Raw genomic sequence first — 24,259 nt, 5'->3', positions numbered from 1 at the left:
ACATGAGGGAGGAGGATGTCTTCCCTGTAATGTACAGCATTGAGATTGCCTTCAGTGACAACAAGCTCAGTCCGATGATGCTCTGACACCGCCCCAGACCATGACGGACCATCCACCTCCAAATCGATTCCGCTCCAGAGTACAGGCCTCGGTGTAACGCTCAATCCTTTGATGATAAACGCGAATCTGACCATCACCGCTGGTGAGACAAAACCGCGACTTGTCAGTGAAGAGAACTTTTTGCCAGTCCTGTCTGGTCCAGCGACTGTGGGTTTGTGCCCATAGGTGGCGTTGTTGCTGGTGAGGAACTGCCTTACTACAACAGGCCTACACGCTCTCAGTCTCCAGCCTCTCTCAGCCTATTGCGGACAGTCTGAGCACTGATGAAGGGATTGTGTGTTCCTGGTGTAACTCAGGCATTTATTGTTGCCATCCTGTACCTGTCCGTCATGGTTTGATGTTGTTGTTACACGTGGTCTGCCACTGCGAGGACGATCAGCTGTCCGTCCTGTCTCTCTGTAGCGCTGTCCTAGGCGCCTCCTTGCAGCATGCCTAAGGCACGTTCACGCAGATGAGCAGGGACCCTGGTCATCTTTCTTTTGGTGTTTTTCAGATTCAGTAGAAAAGCCTCTTTCGTGTCCTATGTTTTCATAACTGTGACCTTAATTGTCTACCATCATTAAGCTGTTAGTGTCTTAACGATCCTTCCACAGATGCATGTTCTTGAATTGTTTATGGTTCATTGAAGAGGCATGGGAAACGGTGTTTAAATCCTTTACAATGAAGATCTGTGAAGTTATTTGGATTTCTACTGATTTATCTTTGAAGGACAGGGTTTCTATTTTTGCTGAGTTTAGTTAGTACCTGCATCACTTTAGCTGTTACCTTGTTGTAAGGTGTCAATAAAAAAACACATTTTGACCAATGGGTAAATTGTGTAGGTAGTGATCAACGAAAAGTAAGGTTTCGGCCATTGGTTATCAGTCATAATTAGAGGTCAACCGATTATGATTTTTCAACGCCGATACCGATTATTGGAGGACCAAAAAAAGCCGATACCAAAAATTGGCCGTTTTTTTTAAATATTTAAAAAAAAATTGTAATAATGACAATTACAACAATACTGAATTAACACTTATTTTAACTTTAATATAATACATCAATAAAATAAATTTAGCCTCAAATAAATAATGAAACATGTTCAATTTGGTTAAAATTATGCAAAAACAAAGTGTTTGAGAAAAGTAAAAGTGCAATATGTGCCAAATGTTCTCATGAGTTCCTTGCTCAGAACATCAGAACATTTGAAAGCTGGTGGTTCCTTTTAACATGAGTCTTCAATATTCCCAGGTAAGAAGTTTTAGGTTGTAGTTATTATAGGAATTATAGGACTATTTCTCTCTATACCATTTGTATTTCATATACCTTTGACTATTGGATGTTCTTATAGGCTATTTAGTATTGCCAGTGTAACAGTATAGCTTCCGTTCCTCTCCTCGCCCCTACCTGGGATCGAACCAGGAACACATCAACAACAGCCATCATCGAAGCATCGTTACGCATGCAGAGCAAGGGGAACAACTACTCCAAGTGTCAGAGCGAGTGACGTTTGAAACGCTATTAGCGCGCACCCCGCTAACTAGCTAGCCATTTCACATCGGTTACACTAGCCTAGTCTCGGGAGTTGATAGGCGTGAAGTCAAAAGCAGCGCAATGCTTGAAGCACAACGAAGAGCTTCTGGCAAAACACATGAAAGAGCTGTTCAAATTAATGCTGGTGCCTACCATCGCTCAGTCAAGACTGCTCTATCAAATATAGACTTAGTTATAACATAACACACAGAAATACGAGCCTTAGGTCATTGATATGGTCGAATCTGGAAACGATCATCTAGAAAACAAGACGTTTATTCTTTCAGTGAAATCCGGAACCGTTCTGTATTTTATCTAACGGGTGGCATCTGTAAGTCTAAATATTCCTGTTACATTGCACAACCTTCAATGTTATGTCATAATTGCTTAAAATTCTGGCAAATTAGGCGGCCCAAACTGTTGCATATACCCTGACTCTGCGTGCAATGAACGCAAGAAGTGACACAATTTCACCTGGTTAATATTGCCTGCTAACCTGGATTTATTTTAGCTAAATATGCAGGTTTAAAATATATACTTCTGTGTATTGATTTTAAGAAAGGCATTAATGTGTTCAACCTTCCCAAGTTCTCTCACGTCACCCCGCTCCTCCGCTCTCTCCACTGGCTTCCAGTTGAAGCTCGCATCCGCTACAAGACCATGGTGCTTGCCTACGGAGCTGTGAGGGGAACGGCACCGCAGTACCTCCAGGCTCTGATCAGGCCCTACACCCAAGCAAGGGCACTGCGTTCATCCACCTCTGGCCTGCTCGCCTCCCTACCATTGAGGAAGTACAGTTCCCGCTCAGCCCAGTCAAAACTGTTCGCTGCTCTGGCCCCCCAATGGTGGAACAAACTCCCTCACGACGCCAGGACAGCGGAGTCAATCACCACCTTCCGGAGACACCTGAAACCCCACCTCTTCAAGGAATACCTAGGATAGGATAAGTAATCCTTCTCACCCCCCCCCTTAATGACTTAGATGCACTATTGTAAAGTGGCTGTTCCACTGGATGTCAGAAGGTGAATTCACCAATTTGTAAGTCGCTCTGGATAAGAGCGTCTGCTAAATGACTTAAATGTAAATGTAATGTAATGTTTATGGTTAGGCACACATTGAAGCAAGGACAGTCCTTTTTCGCGAATACGCACCGCATCGATTATATGCAAAGCAGGACACGCTAGATAAACTAGTAATATCATCAACCATGTGTAAATAGTGCTATTTATCTGTGGGTTAATTGTTGGAGTAGAGGACCTTGTGCATTTGAGGTAAAATAACAACCCAATGTTTATATTCCAGGACAAATTATCTAATTAATATAATTACTTGAGTTTGTTTTGATATTTCAACCTGTGTGTCCTGATCACTTCTGGGGTGGGTGAACAAAAAAAAGTGCGCGCAATGGCAGACGCATGTGCGTGTCCAGTTTGGTCAGCATGTGAGCCTGCATTGAAGAACCTGGCCTTGCAAATGTCAAATGTAGGGAAGTGCCCAGCTGGGCTTCTGTCATTTTTTTTCTTCTTCACCTCACACAGTAAGCCAACAAAGTCAGTTTTTTTTAACTTCCATTTAAATTATAATAGTTCCTCACAATATTTGAAAAATGTTTCCAACAAACTCCCCCTCGATAATCAGCATTGCTGATCAATAGGCTATGGACATGTTGCGTGTATTTGTTTAAATTTTAGTGATGGTCAATTTCATCTTCATATTATAGCATAGCTGTCCCTTTCATGCTTTCCTTGTCAATTCATTATCTTCTAGGCTACATTCGGAAACTCTAAGGTATGCCTAGGTTTTTTAATACGTTTGAAAGAAAAATATATTTGCTATTGTATCCGACAGGCTGGTGGCTTTTGATCCTCTCCAACCTGGCATTTCTTAATTTATTCATTCATATTTATAAGTAATAACCTGAATAATAATGGTAATGAAATGCCATAATGGTAACAAAGTGTAATGGGTTGTTTCAAATAGGTTTTTATTAAGAAGCATATCCATGTAAACAAGTGTACAAACAGAATTTTGACCTCCCCTTTTTTGGCCTCCCTTATTCCGTTGCCGCAGAGGGAGGAAATGGCTCAGGGATTTCCCCATAATGCCAATGGTGACTTTAAAACAGAGTTTATAGGTTGTGATGGGAGATAACTGATGATGAATCAACAACATTGTAGTTACTCCACAATAGTAACCTAAATGAGAGTGGGGGAAAAAAGGAAGCCTGTAGAGAATATTCCAAAACATGCATCCTGTTTGCAATAAGGCACCAAAGAATAACTGAAAAAATATGGCAAAGAAATTACCTTTATGTCCTGAATACAAAGCCTTATGTTTGGGGCAAATCCAACAGAACTCATCACCGAGTACCACTTCATATTTTCAACCATGGTGGTGGCTTCATTATGTTATCGGTACGCTTGTCATCAAGGACTAGCTTGTCCAGTCATACACAAGAAGACTTAAGGATGTAATTGCTGCCAAAGGTGCTTTAACAAAATACTGAGTAAAGGGTCTGAATACTTATTTAAATGTAATATAAAAAAATAAAAAAATCTGAACTTGTTATTGTGGGGTATTGTGTGTAGATAATTTTTTCATTTGGTTGGTTTAATTTTCACATTAACAAAATTCCTAAACAAAACCACGTGACCATGCATTTGTTTATTGGACAAAAATGCTCACATTAAATCCATTGATGACTATCATCACTTGTCCCAATCTTCATAATACTTTCGCATTGGAAACTGCACAATAGTCGCTCTAACTGCGATGTGAATGGGCTATATTCAGTAGCCTATATCCCCAGGATATAGCCCTGTCTTCCCTAAACTGCTTCGGATGCTCTCATAAATGCACCACAAATCACAATGTTTCAGAGACCGGGCCTAAAACGAACACCCCCCCCACTGCCAAATGCGGGTAGATTTTGGCATTGGGGGGTAAGAATGTTTAATATATCAGCCACGTTGACGGGTGGTCACACTCGGGGCTCTACAGTGTGAGCATTTCATGAAAATTGTGTTGTGTAGTTAAAAAAATGCTACAGTAACTGTTTTCAAAGTATGTCTGTCAGAGGTGCGCGCGCAACTCAATATTAGGAAAGTGTTCGTAATGTTTGGTATACGCAATGAAATTATACAGAATATACATTTATACACTATTTTAATTTATTGATTTATATTTATTCAACCCACCATCCCTTCATCCACACAATATTTCATGACCCTAAGCCCGCCCATCCCGCGGATATGACTGCGGGTTGAGTCAACTCGCGCATCTCTAGCCCAGACACCCAGTGCAGGCTAAGTGGCACGGTGCACTCGCGCTATAAGGGGGACATTGGCTGTGCTGGTATGCACTTGATCGAGACACGTTTGACATATGTTCCGGAAGTAACAATTCTACTACCTAGCAGTTTTTCATGTTCTATTATTGAAAAAGTACCGATGTTTCGGGATACGGTGGAGCACTAAGTCAGTACTTAGGTAAAATTGGCTGAATGCTTCCAGAAATGTGCTGCGATTTTATTTTGTTGATGTACCAGTAGTCACCAAAACTGGTTTGACCTCGTCACAAAAACAAGCATATGTCTGTGAAATGTCAATGAAGCACTGAGCTTCCCACTAGCTTTTTAATTTCAATGCCGCCTTTTACATTTATTTCAGCTCGTGTCGTGCTAATTTTGTTATTTGCGAGCTGTGAAAACAACTTGAAAGACAATTACCACAAAATGTAAATTCCTCAAGTTTTGTCAAGAAAGCTGCACCACTCTGTCAACAGAGCTCTGTGCTTATCAGATGTATTAAGCTAACCCACTGAATGATTCACAACATAAATAATCATGTGTCTTGGTGAAATGTATTGTAGCGACCCGCACAGACAGCTGTGTGTTATGTGTTAGGCTAGGAGGTGATTGTGTTGTACTGACCAGTACCCGGTGTTCGCGGGGTCCGACATGTCAATCAACCTGCTATCTGCCAAACACGGGAATGCCTGGAATGTTCTGATGCCGGGCATCCTGGTGGTTGGCGGAGTGGCGTGGAGGGGGGTTGGGCAGGGGGGTGGAGAATTGGAAGTTAAGTCCAGGTTCAGCCTTTGTTCTCTCTCTCTTACGTCTGGGCTTCCCAAGAGAAGGTCACGATTGGTTTGTGGGTTATCTGTTATCTTTTTGGCGTGTGCTACGGCCCAAACAGTAGCCTGTGTAAAGTTGGTTTAATAAACCGTCAATTCGCAAACTCAAGCCTCTGTCTGGACAATTGTTCATTTATGATCTAGTCAGGTCATTACAGTATTTTTATAACATAAGTGAAATGTCATCACCTAAACCTGTTTTCACCACGCTGGGCAGAGTGGGTGGACACCCTACTAGTTGTCAACAGTTGTGCCCTGCTCATCTAGCTAGTAGGCAAACTAGATAATGTAAAACATGCTGTATAATTTGTTTTCATAGCCTGGTTAACGCGGCTACCATTTGACCTGTTTGGGCTTCACATGTAGCTAATTTAACTAGCTAGGAAACTATGACAAACGTTAACTAGCTAGGTACACATATGTATCAGGTTTTATCCATGATGTTGAAACTGACTAGCTACATATTCTTTGATTTCAGCTGGAATCATTTCGCTTCTGGATGAGGAGGAGCCCCAGCTCAAGGTATCATAAACACAGCTTGTTATCCAGTGAGAATACACCAGGAGTCACCAATCCTGGACCTAGAGTACACCAAAATCCTATTAGACCATGATCTTTAAATTTAACGTTTAAATCTAACGTTGGGATTGTTTTGCTTGTAGGAGTTTGCTCTGCACAAGCTGAACTCCATTGTCAATGACTTCTGGGCTGAGATATCGGGATCTGTTGACAAAATGTATGTTTTTTTTTTGATAAGGAAATGATGCACAACGTTGTCTGTTTTATTGGAAGAGACACATGACAAGGTAAAGTTCTTCATGATAAATAGGTTTATTTTTAAATGGTGTTCTCTCCTCACAGCGAGGTCCTGTATGAAGATGAGACGTTTCGGAGCAGGGCGTTTGCTGCCTTGGTGGCTTCTAAAGTGTTCTACCACCTCGGGGCATTTGATGAGTCGTTGAACTATGCTCTGGGTGCAGGAGACCTTTTCAATGTCACAGACGACTCTGAGTATGTGGAGACCATTATCGGTGAGTGATGTCACAACTGCATGTGTCCCTAAGTACACAATCTTGATGATGACCTCAGGGTCCTGCTGATCTTTAGGCTTCCCTTTTGTTACATTACCCATAGACACCTCAATAACGTTCAATTGATATATACCCCCTGACCAGCGTTGCTAATTCAGATATCAACTCACTGATACCACAAATCACAGTGGTTAATTATTCCTCAGCGGTATAAAGCAGTTATTTGATGACCTCTGTCTCTCCCTCTTAGCCAAATGTATCGACCACTACACCAAGCAACGGGTGGAGAATGCTGAGCTTCCCGAGGATGAGGAGAAGAAGAGCATCGATCCCCGGCTCGAAGGCATCGTCAACAAGATGTTCCTGCGGTGCCTGGGCGACCACAAGTACAAGCAGTCCATCGGCATTGCCCTGGAGACGCGGCGCCTGGACATCTTTGAGAAGACCATCCTCGAATCGGTCAGTGGTTCCCCTGGTCGTCTTCTGGAACAATTCTGTTTTGCTTACACAAATTAAGTTTAATTTGACTACTTAATGTCATCAAAAATGATTAGCTTCATGAAAATCCACAGATCATTGTCTTTTTGGTTTAGCCTACATTTGAATGGAATGTTGTGGTGTAAATTCATTTCTTCCAGTAACAACTTGCAATCCTAACCCTCTTCCTTTTTCTCGTCTTCAACAGAATGACGTTAGTGGCCTACTGGCCTACAGCTTGAAGGTCTGCATGTCACTGATGCAAATTAAGAAGTTTCGCAATGAGGTACTCCGAGTGCTAGTCAAGCTCTACATGAATCTGGAGAAGCCTGACTTCATCAACGTTTGCCAGGTAACAGGAAGAAAGGACACTTCAATTTGGGCTCAGACTTTTTTGGGTATCCATTCAGCTTCCCACAGTTTGGTGTTAGGATGGTGGTTCTCCGATTTCACCATCTGAAACTAACATCTTGACCCAGTGGAATTAGTCATTCAATGACAAATTACTTTGAAAATTAACATTATCACATGCACACCTTATTGTTAGGGGGGTTTGTGAGAATCTGCACGAGGAAACGAGAAGACAAACACATAAACCAATTTTATTCGTAGCAATGTTTTGGTCTGAGGTGGGTCTTCATCAGGACAAACAGGTTGCATGTGCCCATACTCACATGTATTGCCAGCAGAATCAGTCGCTTTGACGCTGACTAGAGATTACCGGTCTTCATTCCCCCACCTAAATCTCTTTTTGTTTTGGTTACTGCAATTCAGCTTTTAGCTGCAAATGTGTTCAATGTCAAATAAATACACTTTGCTAATACAAGGAAGTAACCACTTGACCACCATGCATCACACTCAAACTTTGTCTCGCTCCTCCACAGTGCCTGATCTTCCTGGATGACCCACAGGCGGTGAGTGACATTCTGGAGAAGCTGGTGAAGGAAGACAACCTGTTGATGGCCTACCAGATCTGCTTTGACCTGTATGAAAGCGCCAGCCAGCAGTTCCTCTCCTCGGTCATCCAGAACCTGCGCACTGTGGGCACGCCCATCCCTGCCGTGCCCGGCTCTACCAACACGGGCACCGTGTCCACCCTGGACAAAGACAGGTAGGCGAGGTGGAGGGTACAGCCTCAAGGTCTGAAGGGTAGGTAAAGGAAAGAAAAAAAGGTTACGGAAAGATGGAGGGAGCAGGGAAAATGAGTAGAAAATGTAAGATGTGTTAAAATTGAACGTCGGTGTAGGCAGAATATCTTGACATTTCACAGATAATTTTCTGTGAAACAAAGTTGATTTTGCCAAGTTTAGCCAATCAGGATTGTATTTTATCTTTGAAGTTGCATGGAAGTTATCATATTTTCTCCTTGGTCTCAGTGATGCTATGGAGACGGATGATAAGGCCGGCAGCTCCCCTGCAGGAAAAGCAGCAGACGTGAGTACGAAAGACCCAATGTTACCCCCACCTCTACCAGATGGTTGTCTTTTGCAATTTTAAATGGTTGTTGTCACCCAAAATAATTGGTCAGCCCTGCCTCTGCTTGCATAGAACGATGAGCCAAAGGACCAGAATGCAAAGATGACAAAAATTCTCAGCGGCGAAATGCCCATCGAATTGCATCTACAGTTCCTCATCCGGAACAACAACACAGACCTAATGATTCTCAAGAACACAAAGGTAAAGGATGCCAGTATGAGTATTAGACATACAGTACCAGTCTCAAGTTTGGACACCTACTCACTCAAGGGTTTTTCTTTATTTTTTACTATTTTCTACATTGTAGAATACTGGGGTAGACATCAAAACTATGAAATAACACATTGAATTAAGTAGTAACCAAAAAAGTGTTGAACAAATAAAAATATATTTGAGATGCTTCAAAGTCCAACTCAACCCAAACCATCTCATTGGGTTGAGGATGGCTGATTGTGGAGGCCAGGTCATCTGATGCAGCCCTCCATCACTCTACTTCTTGGTCAAATAGCCCTTACACAGAATGGAGTTGTGTTGGGTCATTGTCCTGTTAAAAAACAAATGATAGTCCAACTAAGCGCAAACCAGATGGTATGGCGTATCACTGCAGAATGCTGTGGTAGCCATGCTGGTTAAGTGTGCCTTGAATTCTAAATAAATCCGCAACAGTGTCACCAGCAAAGCACCATCACACCACCACCTACATGCATCACGGTGGGAACCACACTTGCAGAGATCATCAGTTCACCTACTCTGTGTCCGACAAAGACACGCCGGTTGGAACCAAAAATCTCCAATTTGGATTCATCAGACCAAGGGACAGAGTTCCACCGGTTTAATGTCCATTGCTCGTGTTTCTTGGCCCAAGCAAGTCTCATTTTCTTATTGGTGTCCTTTAATGGTTTCTTTGCAGCAATTCGACCATGAAGGCCTGATTCACATAGTCTCCTCTGAACAGTTGATGTTGAGATGTGTCTGTTACTTGAACTTAGTGAAGCATTTATTTGGGCTGCAATTTCTGATGCTGGTAGCTCTAATGAACTTATCCTCTGCAGCAGAGGTAACTCTGGGTCTTCCTTTCCTGTGGCAGCCCTCATGAGAGCCAGTTTCATCATAGTGCTTGATGTTTTTTGCAGCTGCACTTGAAGAAACTCAGTTGTTCAAATTTTCTTCATTGACTGACCTTCATGTCTTAAAAGTATTGGACTATTGTTTCTCTTTGCTTATTTGAGCTGTTCTTGCCATTATATGGACTTGGCCATTTACCAAATAGGGCTTTCTTCTGTATGCACAACTGATTGGCTCAAACACAATAAGAAGGGAAAGAAATTCCACAAATGTACTTTTAAGAAGGCACACCTGTTAATTGAAATGTATTCCAGGTGACTACCTCATGAAGCTGGTTGAGAGAATGCCAAGAGTGTGCAACACTGTGAAGGCAATGGGTGGCTACTTTTTAGAATCTCAAATATAAAATATATTTAGATTTGTTTAACACTTTTTTGTTGTTGTTGCTTACTACATGATTCCATATGTATTATTTCATAGTTTTGATGTCTTCACTATTATTATAATACAATGTAGACAATAGTAGAAATCAAGAAACTCTTGAATGAGTAGGTGTTCACACTTTTGACTGCTACTGTATATATTGGATATACAGTGCCTTGCGAAAGTATTCGGCCCCCTTGAACTTTGCGACCTTTTGCCACATTTCAGGCTTCAAACATAAAGATATAAAACTGTATTTTTTTGTGAAGAATCAACAACAAGTGGGACACAATCATGAAGTGGAACGACATTTATTGGATATTTCAAACTTTTTTAACAAATCAAAAACTGAAAAATTGGGCGTGCAAAATTATTCAGCCCCCTTAAGTTAATACTTTGTAGCGCCACCTTTTTCTGCGATTACAGCTGTAAGTCGCTTGGGGTATGTCTCTATCAGTTTTGCACATCGAGAGACTGAAATTTTTTCCCATTTCTCCTTGCAAAACAGCTCGAGCTCAGTGAGGTTGGATGGAGAGCATTTGTGAACAGCAGTTTTCAGTTCTTTCCACAGATTCTCGATTGGATTCAGGTCTGGACTTTGACTTGGCCATTCTAACACCTGGATATGTTTATTTTTGAACCATTCCATTGTAGATTTTGCTTTATGTTTTGGATCATTGTCTTGTTGGAAGACAAATCTCCGTCCCAGTCTCAGGTCTTTTGCAGACTCCATCAGGTTTTCTTCCAGAATGGTCCTGTATTTGGCTCCATCCATCTTCCCATCAATTTTAACCATCTTCCCTGTCCCTGCTGAAGAAAAGCAGGCCCAAACCATGATGCTGCCACCACCATGTTTGACAGTGGGTATGGTGGGTTCAGGGTGATGAACTGTGTTGCTTTTACGCCAAACATAACGTTTTGAATTGTTGCCAAAAAGTTCAATTTTGGTTTCATCTGACCAGAGCACCTTCTTCCACATGTTTGGTGTGTCTCCCAGGTGGCTTGTGGCAAACTTTAAACGACACTTTTTATGGATATCTTTAAGAAATGGCTTTCTTCTTGCCACTCTTCCATAAAGGCCAGATTTGTGCAATATACAACTGATTGTTGTCCTATGGACAGAGTCTCCCACCTCAGCTGTAGATCTCTGCAGTTCATCCAGCGTGATCATGGGCCTCTTGGCTGCATCTCTGATCAGTCTTCTCCTTGTATGAGCTGAAAGTTTAGAGGGACGGCCAGGTCTTGGTAGATTTGCAGCGGTCTGATACTCCTTCCATTTCAATATTATCGCTTGCACAGTGCTCCTTGGGATGTTTAAAGCTTGGGAAATCTTTTTGTATCCAAATCCGGCTTCAAACTTCTTCACAACAGTATCTCGGACCTGCCTGGTATGTTCCTTGTTCTTCATGATGCTCTCTGCGCTTTTAACGGACCTCTGAGACTATCACAGTGCAGGTGCATTTATACGGAGACTTGATTACACACAGGTGGATTGTATTTATCATCATTAGTCATTTAGGTCAACATTTGACCATTCAGAGATCCTCACTGAACTTCTGGAGAGAGTTTGCTGCACTGAAAGTAAAGGGGCTGAATAATTTTGCACGCCCAATTTTTCAGTTTTTGATTTGTTAAAAAGTTTGAAATATCCAATAAATGTCGTTCCACTTCATGATTGTGTCCCACTTGTTGTTGATTCTTCACAAAAAAATACAGTTTTATATCTTTATGTTTGAAGCCTGAAATGTGGCAAAAAGTCGCAAAGTTCAAGGGGGCCGAATACTTTCGCAAGGCACTGTATACTGGATTTTTTTTAACCTCAAGGTTTTCACACATTTTGTTGCTTCGTCTACCTATTCCAGGATGCAGTCCGAAACTCAGTGTGCCACACAGCCACGGTCATAGCCAACTCATTCATGCATACGGGAACCACAAGTGACCAGTTCCTCAGGTATAGCCACTATGCTTTAACATCAACAGCTATAACATTAACAAATGGAGACTATCATCTTCTGTTTTGCCAGTCTAGTTTTACATTTCTCTTTTATTGTGAGGGTGGTAGTGGGGTACATTTACCTAGTGGTGTGAGGAAATAAAGGAACAACGCTGTGTTTAAATGTGTGATGTGATTTTATTCATTATTTTAACAGAGAGAACTTGGAGTGGCTTGCAAGAGCCACCAACTGGGCCAAGTTCACAGCCACTGCCAGTCTTGGCGTCATTCACAAGGTAAACTTTTGCTGAAACAATTTAAACCGAAATGGATATCTGAGACCACTTTTGGTTTTCTGATTTTTATATAAAGAACCACATTTCACCCACATCTCTGTTTCAGGGTCACGAGAAAGAGGCGCTGCAGTTGATGGCCACATATCTGCCCAAAGACACCTCCCCTGGATCGGCCTACCAGGAGGGAGGCGGCCTGTACGCCCTCGGGTTGATCCACGCCAACCACGGGGGGGACATTATCGACTACCTGCTCAGCCAGCTCAAGAACGCCAGCAACGATGTGCGTGGCAACATGCAGATGCGTGACATTTATTGTGCCCAATTCCAAATCAACCCATAGCCTCCCTACCCCTTTGGTCACTTAGATTTGATCTTGTGTGTAAGCAGTATAGAAATAATTATCCGAAGCCCATTAGAGGGACATCATATCACATTTGAGTTGAATACAAAGTTGTCTTCGTGTCTGTGGTTTGCTTTGTTTCCTTCCACAGATTGTCCGTCACGGCGGAGGTCTAGGCCTGGGATTGGCTGCCTTGGGTACGGCCAGGCAGGATGTTTACGACCTGCTCAAGTCTAACCTGTACCAGGATGATGCAGTAACAGGTACATGAACCTGAACAGACACTAGGGAATTCAGTTTAAATGTAGCCAACTAGCATCTCTATGTAGCCTTTATAGAGTGGAATGTCAAATCCCCATCGGTAGTGAATTCAGAAAAACATTTTGATAAGAGTTCTGTGATGCTAGCAAAAACAACATAGGAGCACCGTGTTGTCCTATTGTATATCCTATAGGAGCACCGTGTTCTATATGTAGAGTGCAGAGATCATTGCGGCGTGGTCTGCATTTTTCATATAGACAAATATGGAAACGGTCATCTTTCTGTTTTGTATGCGTTCTCCAATATATTGTATTAAAAGCACCTTTTTGTTGCACTATTCTCACACACACAAACACTCATCATTCGTTGCTTCAAGTTCAGTAGCCTATACCACTCCTCTCCTAGTTGGGCATGCAAGATCATGTGTGACTATAGGCTAAATGTGTGATCTCAATTAAATGCATGGGCAGAGAAGCATGGTACAGTTTCTTTCCAAGGAAATTCACTTTAATACGATTAGGCTACAGTTTACTACAGTATCTTGAAATAAATATTGATAATGGAAAGAAGTGGAGGGCGCTCAACCAACGTGAATTGAGGTGCTATTGATAACCCATTTATTTGACTCTGGCTGCAAATCGTCCTGCTCCTATAAGGTAGGCTATAGGCCAGGGGTATTCAACTCTTACCCTACGAGGTCCGCAGCCTGCTGGTTTTCTCTTCTATCTGATAATTCATTGCACCCACCTGGTTTCCCAGGTATAAGTCAGTCCCTGATTAGAGGGGAACAATTAAAAAAACGCATTGTGACTGGCTTTGACGTCCAGAGTTTAGTTTGATGGCTATGCAAAACGTTAGACAAAGTTTCTTCATTTTTGCTGCCGTAAGTTTCAGTAGCCTTCCTCTACTAGTTGGGCATGCGAGATCAGGTGCATATGTGATCTCTATTAAAGGAATGATCCAACCCCCCCCCCCAAAAAAACAAAACTCCTTATCAATTTGGTGAAAGCCTATGCCTATCAGTGAGTAAAATAAGTGGTCACTATGATTTAATTTATAAGTGGTCCATCTGTAAAATCAGGAAATCGTGTAGGAATTTAGCTTAGATGTGCTCAGTCTGACCGGTGTACTAAATTATTCAACTCAGTTTCTCCTTCAAGTACCATCTCGCAATGCGCCCTGTGTCTGTTGTTGCCATAGCAATGCACCCTGCACTCACTCTGGGCAGAGAGGAACTGCAAGCTGAACTCTGTGAGATGAACTCCTAAATTGATAGTACAGTTTGTTTAGGCAATTTTACAACTAGCTCCTTCACATGATATTGACTTTGGTATTATTGTGTACAGCCATTTTAATCCTCGGGTAGCCTTTTATTTTGTTTAAATATATTTCTGGGATGGAAAACACTTAAGTGTAAACTTAAACGACTAAAACCCAGATATAAAGTATGTAGAAAAGATAATTGACCTATTTAAAAAAAAAATATATATATATAAAATATATATAAAATCTTTGAGAACTAACAATCACCAAAAGCTAGACGGAGAATTGGCAATTCCAAAAACAATGAATTTAGCAGTATTTTATGTTTGAGCAAAATAACACATTCATGGATAAATTAATAGAAAAAGACCTGAGACTGGGACGGAGATTTGTCTTCCAACAAGACAATGATCCAAAACATAAAGCAAAATCTACAATGGAATGGTTCAAAAATAAACATATCCAGGCGTTAGAATGGCCAAGTCAAAGTCCAGACCTGAATCCAATTGAGAATCTGTGGAAAGAACTGAAAACTGCTGTTCACAAATGCTCTTCATCCAACCTCACTGAGCTCGAGCTGTTTTGCAAGGAGGAATGGGAAAACATTTCAGTCTCTCGATGTGCAAAACTGATAGAGACATACCCCAAGCGACTTACAGCTGTAATCGCAGCAAAAGGTGGCGCTACAAAGTATTAACTTAAGGGGGCTGAATAATTTTGCACACCCAATTTTTCAGTTTTTGATTTAAAAAGTTTGAAATATCCAATAAATGTCATTCCACTTCATGATTGTGTCCCACTTGTTGTTGATTCTTCACAAAAAAATACAGTTTTATATCTTTGTTTGAAGCCTGAAATGTGGCAAAAGGTAGCAAAGTTCAAGGGGGCCGAATACTTTCGCAAGGCACTGTATATATATATTTTTTCTTTCTTCTTCTTCTTCTTTAATTTTAGCGTTTATAATAAGGTTGGTTCATGGAAAATCGTTATGGAAATCTGTTTCAGCTCAAGTCGACTCCTCTGCAATGCTTTCTCTATGGGCTGGCAACCTAGCAAACGTAGCTACACAGAATAATACCAAAGACAATATCAGCATGCAATGTAGCAAGTTAAGTTTAAAATTGCCTGAACAAGCTGAACTATCAATTTAAGAGTCTACAATATCACCATGTTCAACCTGCAGATCAATGTGCCTCAGAGAGGAAGGAGTCTAACATTCGCAATCGCAGATATACTTTTGAGAAGTTGGGGAAATGTTGCCCATGCTCTGTCAATGGGTTGTGCAGTGCATTCTGAGGAATTCTGGGAAAAGGAGCGCTCTCCATCAAGGGGTGAAGGGGAGTTTATTGGGCGCTAGCTCAAAAACCAACATAAGCACGAATTTCGTCAACAAGAAGTACAATATTACAAATCTTTTCAAAGATGTGAGATAGTAAGTTGATTATCTGTAGTATCGTATAGCTTTATAATCGAGACATTACGTACTTTTGAGGAAAATAGGCACATTTATCGACATATACACTGACTTTGAGAAGGGGATTGTGTGACAATTAGCTTAACGACTGCGTGACTCAGCATGACAACTTGAACGCGATTGGTTGACAGTCTGCTGCGTGGGGTGTTATACATTTCTTTATTCATTGTATACCTATCTGCTTTCTATAATATATTTGGCAACAGCACCATGCAAAGCACCCTGGACTAAAAAGGCAGACACAAATAGGAAAAATGAAGGTAGGAATATTGCAAAAATATGATCAATGGCTCATTCGAGAGAAGAAATCCTTCTGAGTAAAGACATCGGCTAGTATTGAAATTTGACATGTATGATAGATGTTTTTGCGATCTAAAAGTTGTTTTCCTGTTAACTTCCAGTGTAGTCAATGACTTCATCATAGTGCTACGTCATACCGGATGGATTTCTGGCTGCTTAAACGCTGTTAACTCAAATACAGATGAAAATATGACATGACCCAGGGAATTGATAGAACATCACTCAGAGATGCACAAAAACAATATAGCATTCAAAATGTGTGAACCTTTCCTTTAAGGTAGGCTAGATTATGGAAAACGTAGCTGAAGAAAAAGCGCAAGTGTCCGTTCTCTCTCCAACTCTGGCTCTTTCAAGCTGTCAAGCCTATTGGCTGATATAGCCCAGTAATACTGATAGCTTAATATAATTGGCCACGTGAGAATCTAATTTTTAACGTATTTCTTGGTTATTTTTGCCCATTTTGGTTTTGACTATAAGGCACAAAAATTGCTGGGACTATGTCTGCCAAGCAAGCGGTGTCACATACGCCTAAAATAACAATTGCGGGACTTTGGTACGGGACCAGTTCTTGCGGGTGGGAGTCGGACAAAAGGCCAGCGGGAGTAGGCGCGTGCGGTATGAAAAGCTGCAGGAGTGGGTGGGATGAAGAAATCTGTCCCGCACAGACCTCTACCATCATGCGGTGCTCATGTCTGCGTCTGCCCTCTGTTCCCAGGTGAAGCTGTGGGGCTGGCCCTGGGGCTGGTCATGCTGGGCTCGAAGTCGGCACAGGCCATTGAGGACATGGTGGGCTACGCCCAGGAGACGCAGCACGAGAAGATCCTGCGCGGCCTGGCCGTTGGAATCGCCATGGTCATGTACGGACGCATGGAGGAGGCAGACACGCTCATCGAGAGCCTCTGCAGAGACAAGGTAACAGTCACACGCACACACTCTTCTTCCATTATGCTTGGTGATGATGGGTATATGGCTTCTCAGCACTTTGCATTGTAAGGGGGGAAATTTGCCTTATCTGCTACCACCATATTTATTCACATTTATTCCTTGGCTATGCACCCATGACAGTTAACCCTTTTGCCTATTGTTGCCAAATGTGGTTGCTTTTGCTTTTTTCCTGCCTGTATTCATCTGTTTCAGTTTACTGTGACAATGAATACCTCTCTTGAACTGTACAGCTCTGGAAAAAATTAAGAGACTGCTGCATATTTTTCTTAAATCAGCATCTCTACATGTATGGCTTCCATTCCAGTGTCTGTTGAATTCCAATACAGGCACACCTCATTCTATTGAATGAGGTACTAATTAGGTGATCATCTGAACCAAATCTTATTTAACTAGGAAAAGTATAAAAACCACTGCTGTGGTCATCACTCTCCTCTTGCAATAGGACCAGCTGGATGGCAAAAGCAGTGCTAGTAGTACCTCAAAAGTAATTGGAATTAAAAATAACAATTGACCATGCCAAAAGAGTTGAAAAGGAATGTTTTGAGTGAGAGAAATAAGGGTTCAAATCTGGCTTTACTGGCAGAGGGATACAGTGAGTATCAGGTTGCTTCCATCCTTACAATTTCAAAGACGGCGGTTCATAAGGAAAAGGTCAAGCAGCAGACATTGGGGACAACAAAGCTACAGACCGGCAGAGGGTGAAAATAACTCCACTGACGGGGATGACCGACAACTCATTTGAATGTCACTCAACAACCGTAGGATGATATCAAGTGACCTACAAAAAGAATGGCAAAAGGCAGCTGGGGTGAAGTGCATGGTGAGGACGGCTCGAAACAGGCTCTTAGGGGTGGGGCTGAAGTTGTGCAAAGCTAGAAAAAAGACCAATGAGAAGAAAAGAAGAGCCAGGCTGAGGTTTGCAAAAGACCATAAGGATCGGACCGTAGAGGACTGGAGTAAGGTCATCTTTTCGGATGAGTCCAATTTTCAGCTTTGCCCAACACCTGGTTGTCTAATGGTTAGACGGAGATCTGGAGAGGCCTATAAGCCACATTGTCTCGCACCCACTGTGAAATTTTGGAGGATCTGTGATGTTCAGGGGGTGCTTCAGCAAGGCTGGAATCGGGCAGATTTGTCTTTGTGAAGGACGCATGAATCAAGCCATGTACAAGGTTGTCCTGGAAGAGAACTTGCTTCTTTCTGCTCTGACAATGTTCCCCAACTCTGAGGATTGGTTTTTCCAGCAGGATAATGCCACACAGCCAAGGTGTGGATGGAGAACCACCAGATCAATACCCTGTCATGGCCAACCCTGTCAGGGCCTGAACTCCATTGAAAACCTCTGAAATGTGATCAAGAGGAAGATTGATGATCACAAGCCATCGAACAAAGCAGAGCTGCTTGAATTTTTGCGCCAGGAGTGACATAAAGTCACCCAACATCAGTGTGTAAGACTGGTGGAGAGCATGCCAAGAAAATCCAGGTTATTCCATCAAATATTGATTTCTGAACTCTTCTTAAGTTAAAACATTAGTATTGTGTTTTAAAAATGAATATGAACTTATTATCTTCGCATTATTCGAGATCTGACAACACTGCATCTATTTTGTTATTTTGACCATTTTCTGCAAATAAATGCTCTAAATTACTTTTTTTATTTGGATTTGGGAGAAATGTTGTCAGTAATTTATAGAATGAAACCAAAATGTTCATTTTACCCAAACACATACCTATAAATAGTAAAACATTTACGTCATTTAGCAGACGCTCTTATCCAGAGCGACTTACAAATTGGAGAAACTGATCATTTTGCAGTGGTCTCTTCATTTTTTTCCAGGACTGTATATTTCTACACTGAGGTTGAAATAATATTGTGAAAATGCTGATGCCCTTTTAGTGTAAAAGCTGTTCAATTGAAATTTCAGCCTGTTTTGGTGGGTGTCGGCCTGCCCGGTGACGACATCAGACGGTAAATTAGTTAATAGACCAACCATACCTCTGTCAATAACAGCTACATTTCAATTTTCCCCTCCCCCATTTAGACCCCTCCCTGACAGTTCTATCAAAATGCTTGCTTGAGAAATTACTCTTTGCTAAGAAGTTTTTTTTCTTTTTGGCTATTTTGATTGAAAACAATCACCATAAGGTTCTTAATTGTTACCCAGAAATTATTTGATATTGAGATGAAAATGTCTGCATTGGACCTTTAAAAAAAAAATGTGCTAGATGTCAAATAAGATGTAGATTTTGTTGACCACACATTGTTGCCATGGCTAGACTTACTGCTGCAGACTCGTCTCTTAACTAAGGCTGTGTGTGTTCTGTCACTGTGTCTGCTCTAGGACCCGATCCTGCGACGCTCCGGAATGTACACAGTGGGCATGGCCTACTGCGGCTCCGGAAACAACAAGGCCATCAGACGTCTGCTGCATGTGGCTGTAAGTATCCTCCTTCCCCTTTCTCACGCAAGACACTGACAACCAGGTAACAGAGCAGGCCATGGATAGCCAAGCTATTAAGTATTGTAATTGCGAGGATGGTTATGACAGTCTATTATGTGTTGGTATAATATATACAAAAGTATGTGGACACCCCTTAAAATTATTGGATTCCAAACTGCCTCTGGAAGCAACGTCAGCACAAGAACTGTTCGTCGGTAGCTTAATGAAATGGATTTCCATGGCTGAGCAGCTGCACACAAGATCACCATGTGCAATGTCAAGTGCCGCCATAGGACTCTAGAGCAGTGGAAATGTGTTCTCTGGAGTGATGAGCCACGCCTCCCATCTGGCAGGCCGACAAATTAATCTGGGTTTGGCGGATGCCAGGCAAAACGCTACCTGCCCAAATGCATAGTGCCAACTGTAAAGTTTGGTGTAGGAGGAATAATGCTCTGGGGCTGTTTTTCATGGTTCAGGCTAGGCCCCTTAGTTCCAGTGAAGGGAAATCGTAACGCCAACGCATACAATGACATCCTACACAATTCTGTGCTTCCAACTTTATGGCAACAGTTTGGGGAAGGCCCTTTCCTGTTTCAGCATTTACAATGCCCCTGTGCACAAAGCGAGTTCCATACAGAAAATGTTTGGTGTGAAATAACTTGACTGGCCTGCACAGAGTCCTGACCTAATCCCCATCTAACAATTTGGGATGAATTGGACCGCCGATTGCGAGACAGGCCTAATCGCCCAACATCGGTGCCCAACTTCACAAATGCTCTTGTGGCTGAATGGAAGCAAGTCCCCGCAGCAATGTTCCAACATCTAGTGGAAAGCCTTTCCAGAAGAGTGGAGGCTGTTATCACAGCAAAGGGGAGACCAACTCCACATTAATGGCCATGATTTTGGAATGAGATGTTTGTCGAGCAGATGTCCACATACATTTGGTAATCTAGTGTATATTTTTCACGATAATGAAATCCTTTGGTAGTACAGAAAGCCCAAATAGATTAATTCATGTTATTGTTACTGGTTCAGATGGTTGTTCCTACAGATGGCAGCCTGCATAAGCGAAAGGTGTGATTAAGCTTTGATATGAGCTGTTTATGAACAAAGTACAGGCTTCTCCCAAATCTTTGATATTTTGGCTGATTGGGAGTTTTTCATTTTTGCTTTTGTGCAGCAAAATTATTAGTAGTGGATGTTACAATATCTTCTTGCCCCAACGCATTCTTCCTGCTGTTAATTCATCGTTCTCTACCTTTTCAGGTGAGCGACGTGAACGATGATGTCAGAAGGGCAGCGGTGGAATCCATTGGATTCATCATGTTCAGGTAAGGCCTTGGCCCTATGCAAACCTGTATACCTATATGTAATCCCCTTTTTGCCCAGCTGAGGTCCCCCTACTTTCAGCCTCTTATTGAGTGAGTCTCAGCCAAGGAACTCTGATTAATCAGCCCCTACTTGTATACACATAGATGGCATTCTTCCCATATCCCGGGAATACTTTCCAAATGCGTTTGGAGTATGTCCTCGAATGGGTATTGTTGGCCGTTTATGTAGCCTCCTCCCCCTCATCCCGACCGTTAAAACATCCAAAGCAAACAGTGAGATAGATATCTTCCGCCTAGACCTCAGAATAATAGATGGGGCTTTTCCACTTGTGAATGCCACTGGGGCTGTTACCCACCTTCTGCCCAGAGGTTAATCCATGTTCTCCCGTCAAGTATTAGGTTTTCACATGTCTTCACCACAGCCTGTGGAATTGTCAACTTGCTTGGCTAGAGAGTTAATGTTGTCTGAACACTGTTTTGGGTTTTAAGTAACCAAGGGCATGCAATATAGTTAAATTTAAGCCCAGTTGGAGCTCTGGGCTGATCTGTTTTCTTATAAACTGAATTGTTTATGTAAGTGATGGGTGTTAAATGTTTTGGAAGTGTGATTAAGTTTCCGAAATGTGAGAACTTGTTTGATGTTCAAGTTAAATCTATTGAGCATGAAAACCCTTTGAACCACCCTTGTGTGTTGGTCCGTGCAATGGTCTTCGGTAGTCTTATCCAATTATTAAGTGTCATTCGTGATGAAAGATATGATACATTTTGAAATGATTTTACTCTTAAGAAAATATTTCATTGCATCCTTGTAGCTTAGCCTACCTCAAGGAGCTGAAACTATCCCTCACTTTTCTACAGGGTTGGCACTCTTAAGTGATCCCCATGTGATTGGTTTTCATGCGGAATATCAACATGACGTAATGACCAACATCTCCCCTGTCAAATCAAAGACAGAATTTAGATGCACTTTTAGCTGAGAGGTTATAATTACTTCCTGGCTCTCCTTACAGGTAGTTCAGTGTCTGAGGACATTGTTTTTCATGTCGTCCTCTTGAGTCACACATTCTTCTTTTCTGTTTATGGAGACTCATCACTCATTCTCTGACGTGAATTTACCCATCAGGCAGCACTGCAGCATTAAACAGTGCGCTGGGCCAAGTGGAGGAACATGGCGGTCTATTTTAAGCCCAAAAAAGGTTATGCGATATTCCCATGATCAATTGGCTGTTAGATAAACCGTGTGTAAATCCTTCCTGTGTTTAGAGAGCCTCCCGAGCAGCAACAATCCCCCCCCCCCCACACTCCCTTCTCTGTCTTGGGAAGCCAGGATGTGGTGCTCTGAGTGGGCCTGAAGTCAAAGGTCAGAGTGACTGCTCCAAAAGGCCATGGGGTATATTCTTCCCCATTGGCTAATCTCAGAACTTTCAATGCATATATCCGCGAAGGTTCTGTATGAACCAAATGTGGGCTTATTGCATTACATTTCAATGCAGGGTGGTACACCCTGTGTACTTAATAATATTATTATAGATTTTATGCTATGGACTCCAGAATTAGTTAAACTCACCCAAAAATAATACCCTTTTTGGTTTATTATGTAAATTACTTCGTTGTTTTTGCTTAGTGACGTCACTTCATTCACTGGTATGGATTTTGTAATGGAGAATTTGTCAAAATGCCGTCTTTCATGGCCATTCCTGAAGTGATCATGACACTAGGCACTTAACTTCAGGATTTGGCCTCCCTGTAGTCGTTGTTTGGGATTATGAACTCCAGAGTTAGCGTGGGGGTTTATGGTGTGATTATTTTGGCTCCCCTGTCCATTTAGCGAAATGTCCTTTCATAGGGTAGCCGGAGGCAAAGTCATTAATATTCATGAGTTACTTTGGTTGAGCCTTCTTGGATGTGACACATGCCCTGAAGAGCCATTTGTTTAGTTTTCTTACGGGTATGACCAGTCAGCACCGAACAACTTGGGAATCCCAGCTTCAGCTGAATTAATGAATTAGGAAATAAATGAAAGCCCCACCAGATAGCTACCAATCTATTTTAGTTTCATTGTCCGACCTTTCATAAAGAGTCCACTAATTGCTATTTGTACCTTCCCACAAACTGTTGGCAAGTACCTTCCCACAAACTGTTGGCACAAACTGTTGATTAGTTGGCTAGTAGCTTTCTGGTCTGTCAGTAGCCACTATCTAACGTTAGCCTTGTGAAAGTATTCGGCCCCCTTGAACTTTGCGACCTTTTGCCACATTTCAGGCTTCAAACATAAATATATAAAACTGTTTTTTTTGTGAAGAATCAACAACAAGTGGGACACAATCATGAAGTGGAACGACATTTATTGGATATTTCAAACTTTTTTAACAAATCAAAAACTGAAAAGTTGGGCGTGCAAAATTATTCAGCCCCCTTAAGTTAATACTTTGTAGCGCCACCATTTGCTGCGATTACAGCTGTTGGTCGCTTGGGGTATGTCTCTATCAGTTTTGCACATCGAGAGACTGAAATGTTTTCCCATTCCTCCTTGCAAAACAGCTCGAGCTCAGTGAGGTTGGATGGAGAGCATTTGTGAACAGCAGTTTTCAGTTCTTTCCACAGATTCTCAATTGGATTCAGGTCTGGACTTTGACTTGGCCATTCTAACACCTGGATATGTTTATTTTTGAACCATTCCATTGTAGATTTTGCTTTATGTTGTTGGAAGACAAATCTCCGTCCCAGTCTCAGGTCTTTTGCAGACTCCATCAGGTTTTCTTCCAGAATGGTCCTGTATTTGGCTCCATCCATCTTCCCATCAATTTTAACCATCTTCCCTGTCCCTGCTGAAGAAAAGCAGGCCCAAACCATGATGCTGCCACCACCATGTTTGACAGTGGGTATGGTGGGTTCAGGGTGATGAGCTGTGTTGCTTTTACGCCAAACATAACGTTTTGCATTGTTGCCAAAAAGTTCAATTTTGGTTTCATCTGACCAGAGCACCTTCTTCCACATGTTTGGTGTGTCTCCCAGGTGGCTTGTGGCAAACTTTAAATGGCACTTTTTATGGATATCTTTAAGAAATGGCTTTCTTCTTGCCACTCTTCCATAAAGGCCAGATTTGTGCAATATACGACTGATTGTTGTCCTATGGACAGAGTCTCCCACCTCAGCTGTAGATCTCTGCAGTTCATCCAGAGTGATCATGGGCCTCTTGGCTGCATCTCTGATCAGTCTTCTCCTTGTATGAGCTGAAAGTTTAGTGGGACGGCCAGGTCTTGGTAGATTTGCAGTGGTCTGATACTCCTTCCATTTCAATATTATCGCTTGCACAGTGCTCCTTGGGATGTTTAAAGCTTGGGAAATCTTTTTGTATACAAATCCGGCTTTAAACTTCTTCACAACAGTATCTCGGACCTGCCTGGTGTGTTCCTTGTTCTTCATGATGCTCTCTG

At 42.0% G+C, this 24,259-nt stretch overlaps 1 protein-coding gene across 1 annotated transcript in view; it reads left to right on the top strand.

Annotated features, from left to right (window-relative positions):
* The window catches only part of LOC135512535 (26S proteasome non-ATPase regulatory subunit 1), a 107,133-nt gene that overhangs the window by 997 nt on the left and 81,877 nt on the right, over positions 1-24,259 (top strand). The window contains exons 2-16 of the mRNA XM_064934658.1: positions 6,245-6,288; positions 6,429-6,502; positions 6,628-6,797; positions 7,048-7,256; positions 7,483-7,626; positions 8,159-8,385; positions 8,651-8,708; positions 8,823-8,951; positions 12,101-12,189; positions 12,389-12,467; positions 12,574-12,747; positions 12,959-13,070; positions 16,821-17,017; positions 19,393-19,488; positions 20,758-20,822. Of these exons, the coding sequence (XP_064790730.1) occupies positions 6,245-6,288; positions 6,429-6,502; positions 6,628-6,797; positions 7,048-7,256; positions 7,483-7,626; positions 8,159-8,385; positions 8,651-8,708; positions 8,823-8,951; positions 12,101-12,189; positions 12,389-12,467; positions 12,574-12,747; positions 12,959-13,070; positions 16,821-17,017; positions 19,393-19,488; positions 20,758-20,822 (1,867 nt within the window). The remainder of the gene's footprint in view (positions 1-6,244; positions 6,289-6,428; positions 6,503-6,627; positions 6,798-7,047; positions 7,257-7,482; positions 7,627-8,158; positions 8,386-8,650; positions 8,709-8,822; positions 8,952-12,100; positions 12,190-12,388; positions 12,468-12,573; positions 12,748-12,958; positions 13,071-16,820; positions 17,018-19,392; positions 19,489-20,757; positions 20,823-24,259) is intronic.

Source organism: Oncorhynchus masou, chromosome 24 (assembly GCF_036934945.1).
Source record: "Oncorhynchus masou masou isolate Uvic2021 chromosome 24, UVic_Omas_1.1, whole genome shotgun sequence".
Classification (NCBI taxonomy): domain Eukaryota; kingdom Metazoa; phylum Chordata; class Actinopteri; order Salmoniformes; family Salmonidae; genus Oncorhynchus; species Oncorhynchus masou.
The sequence above is the reverse complement of the archived record's forward strand: the minus strand, read 5'-3'. Positions and strand labels throughout refer to the sequence as shown.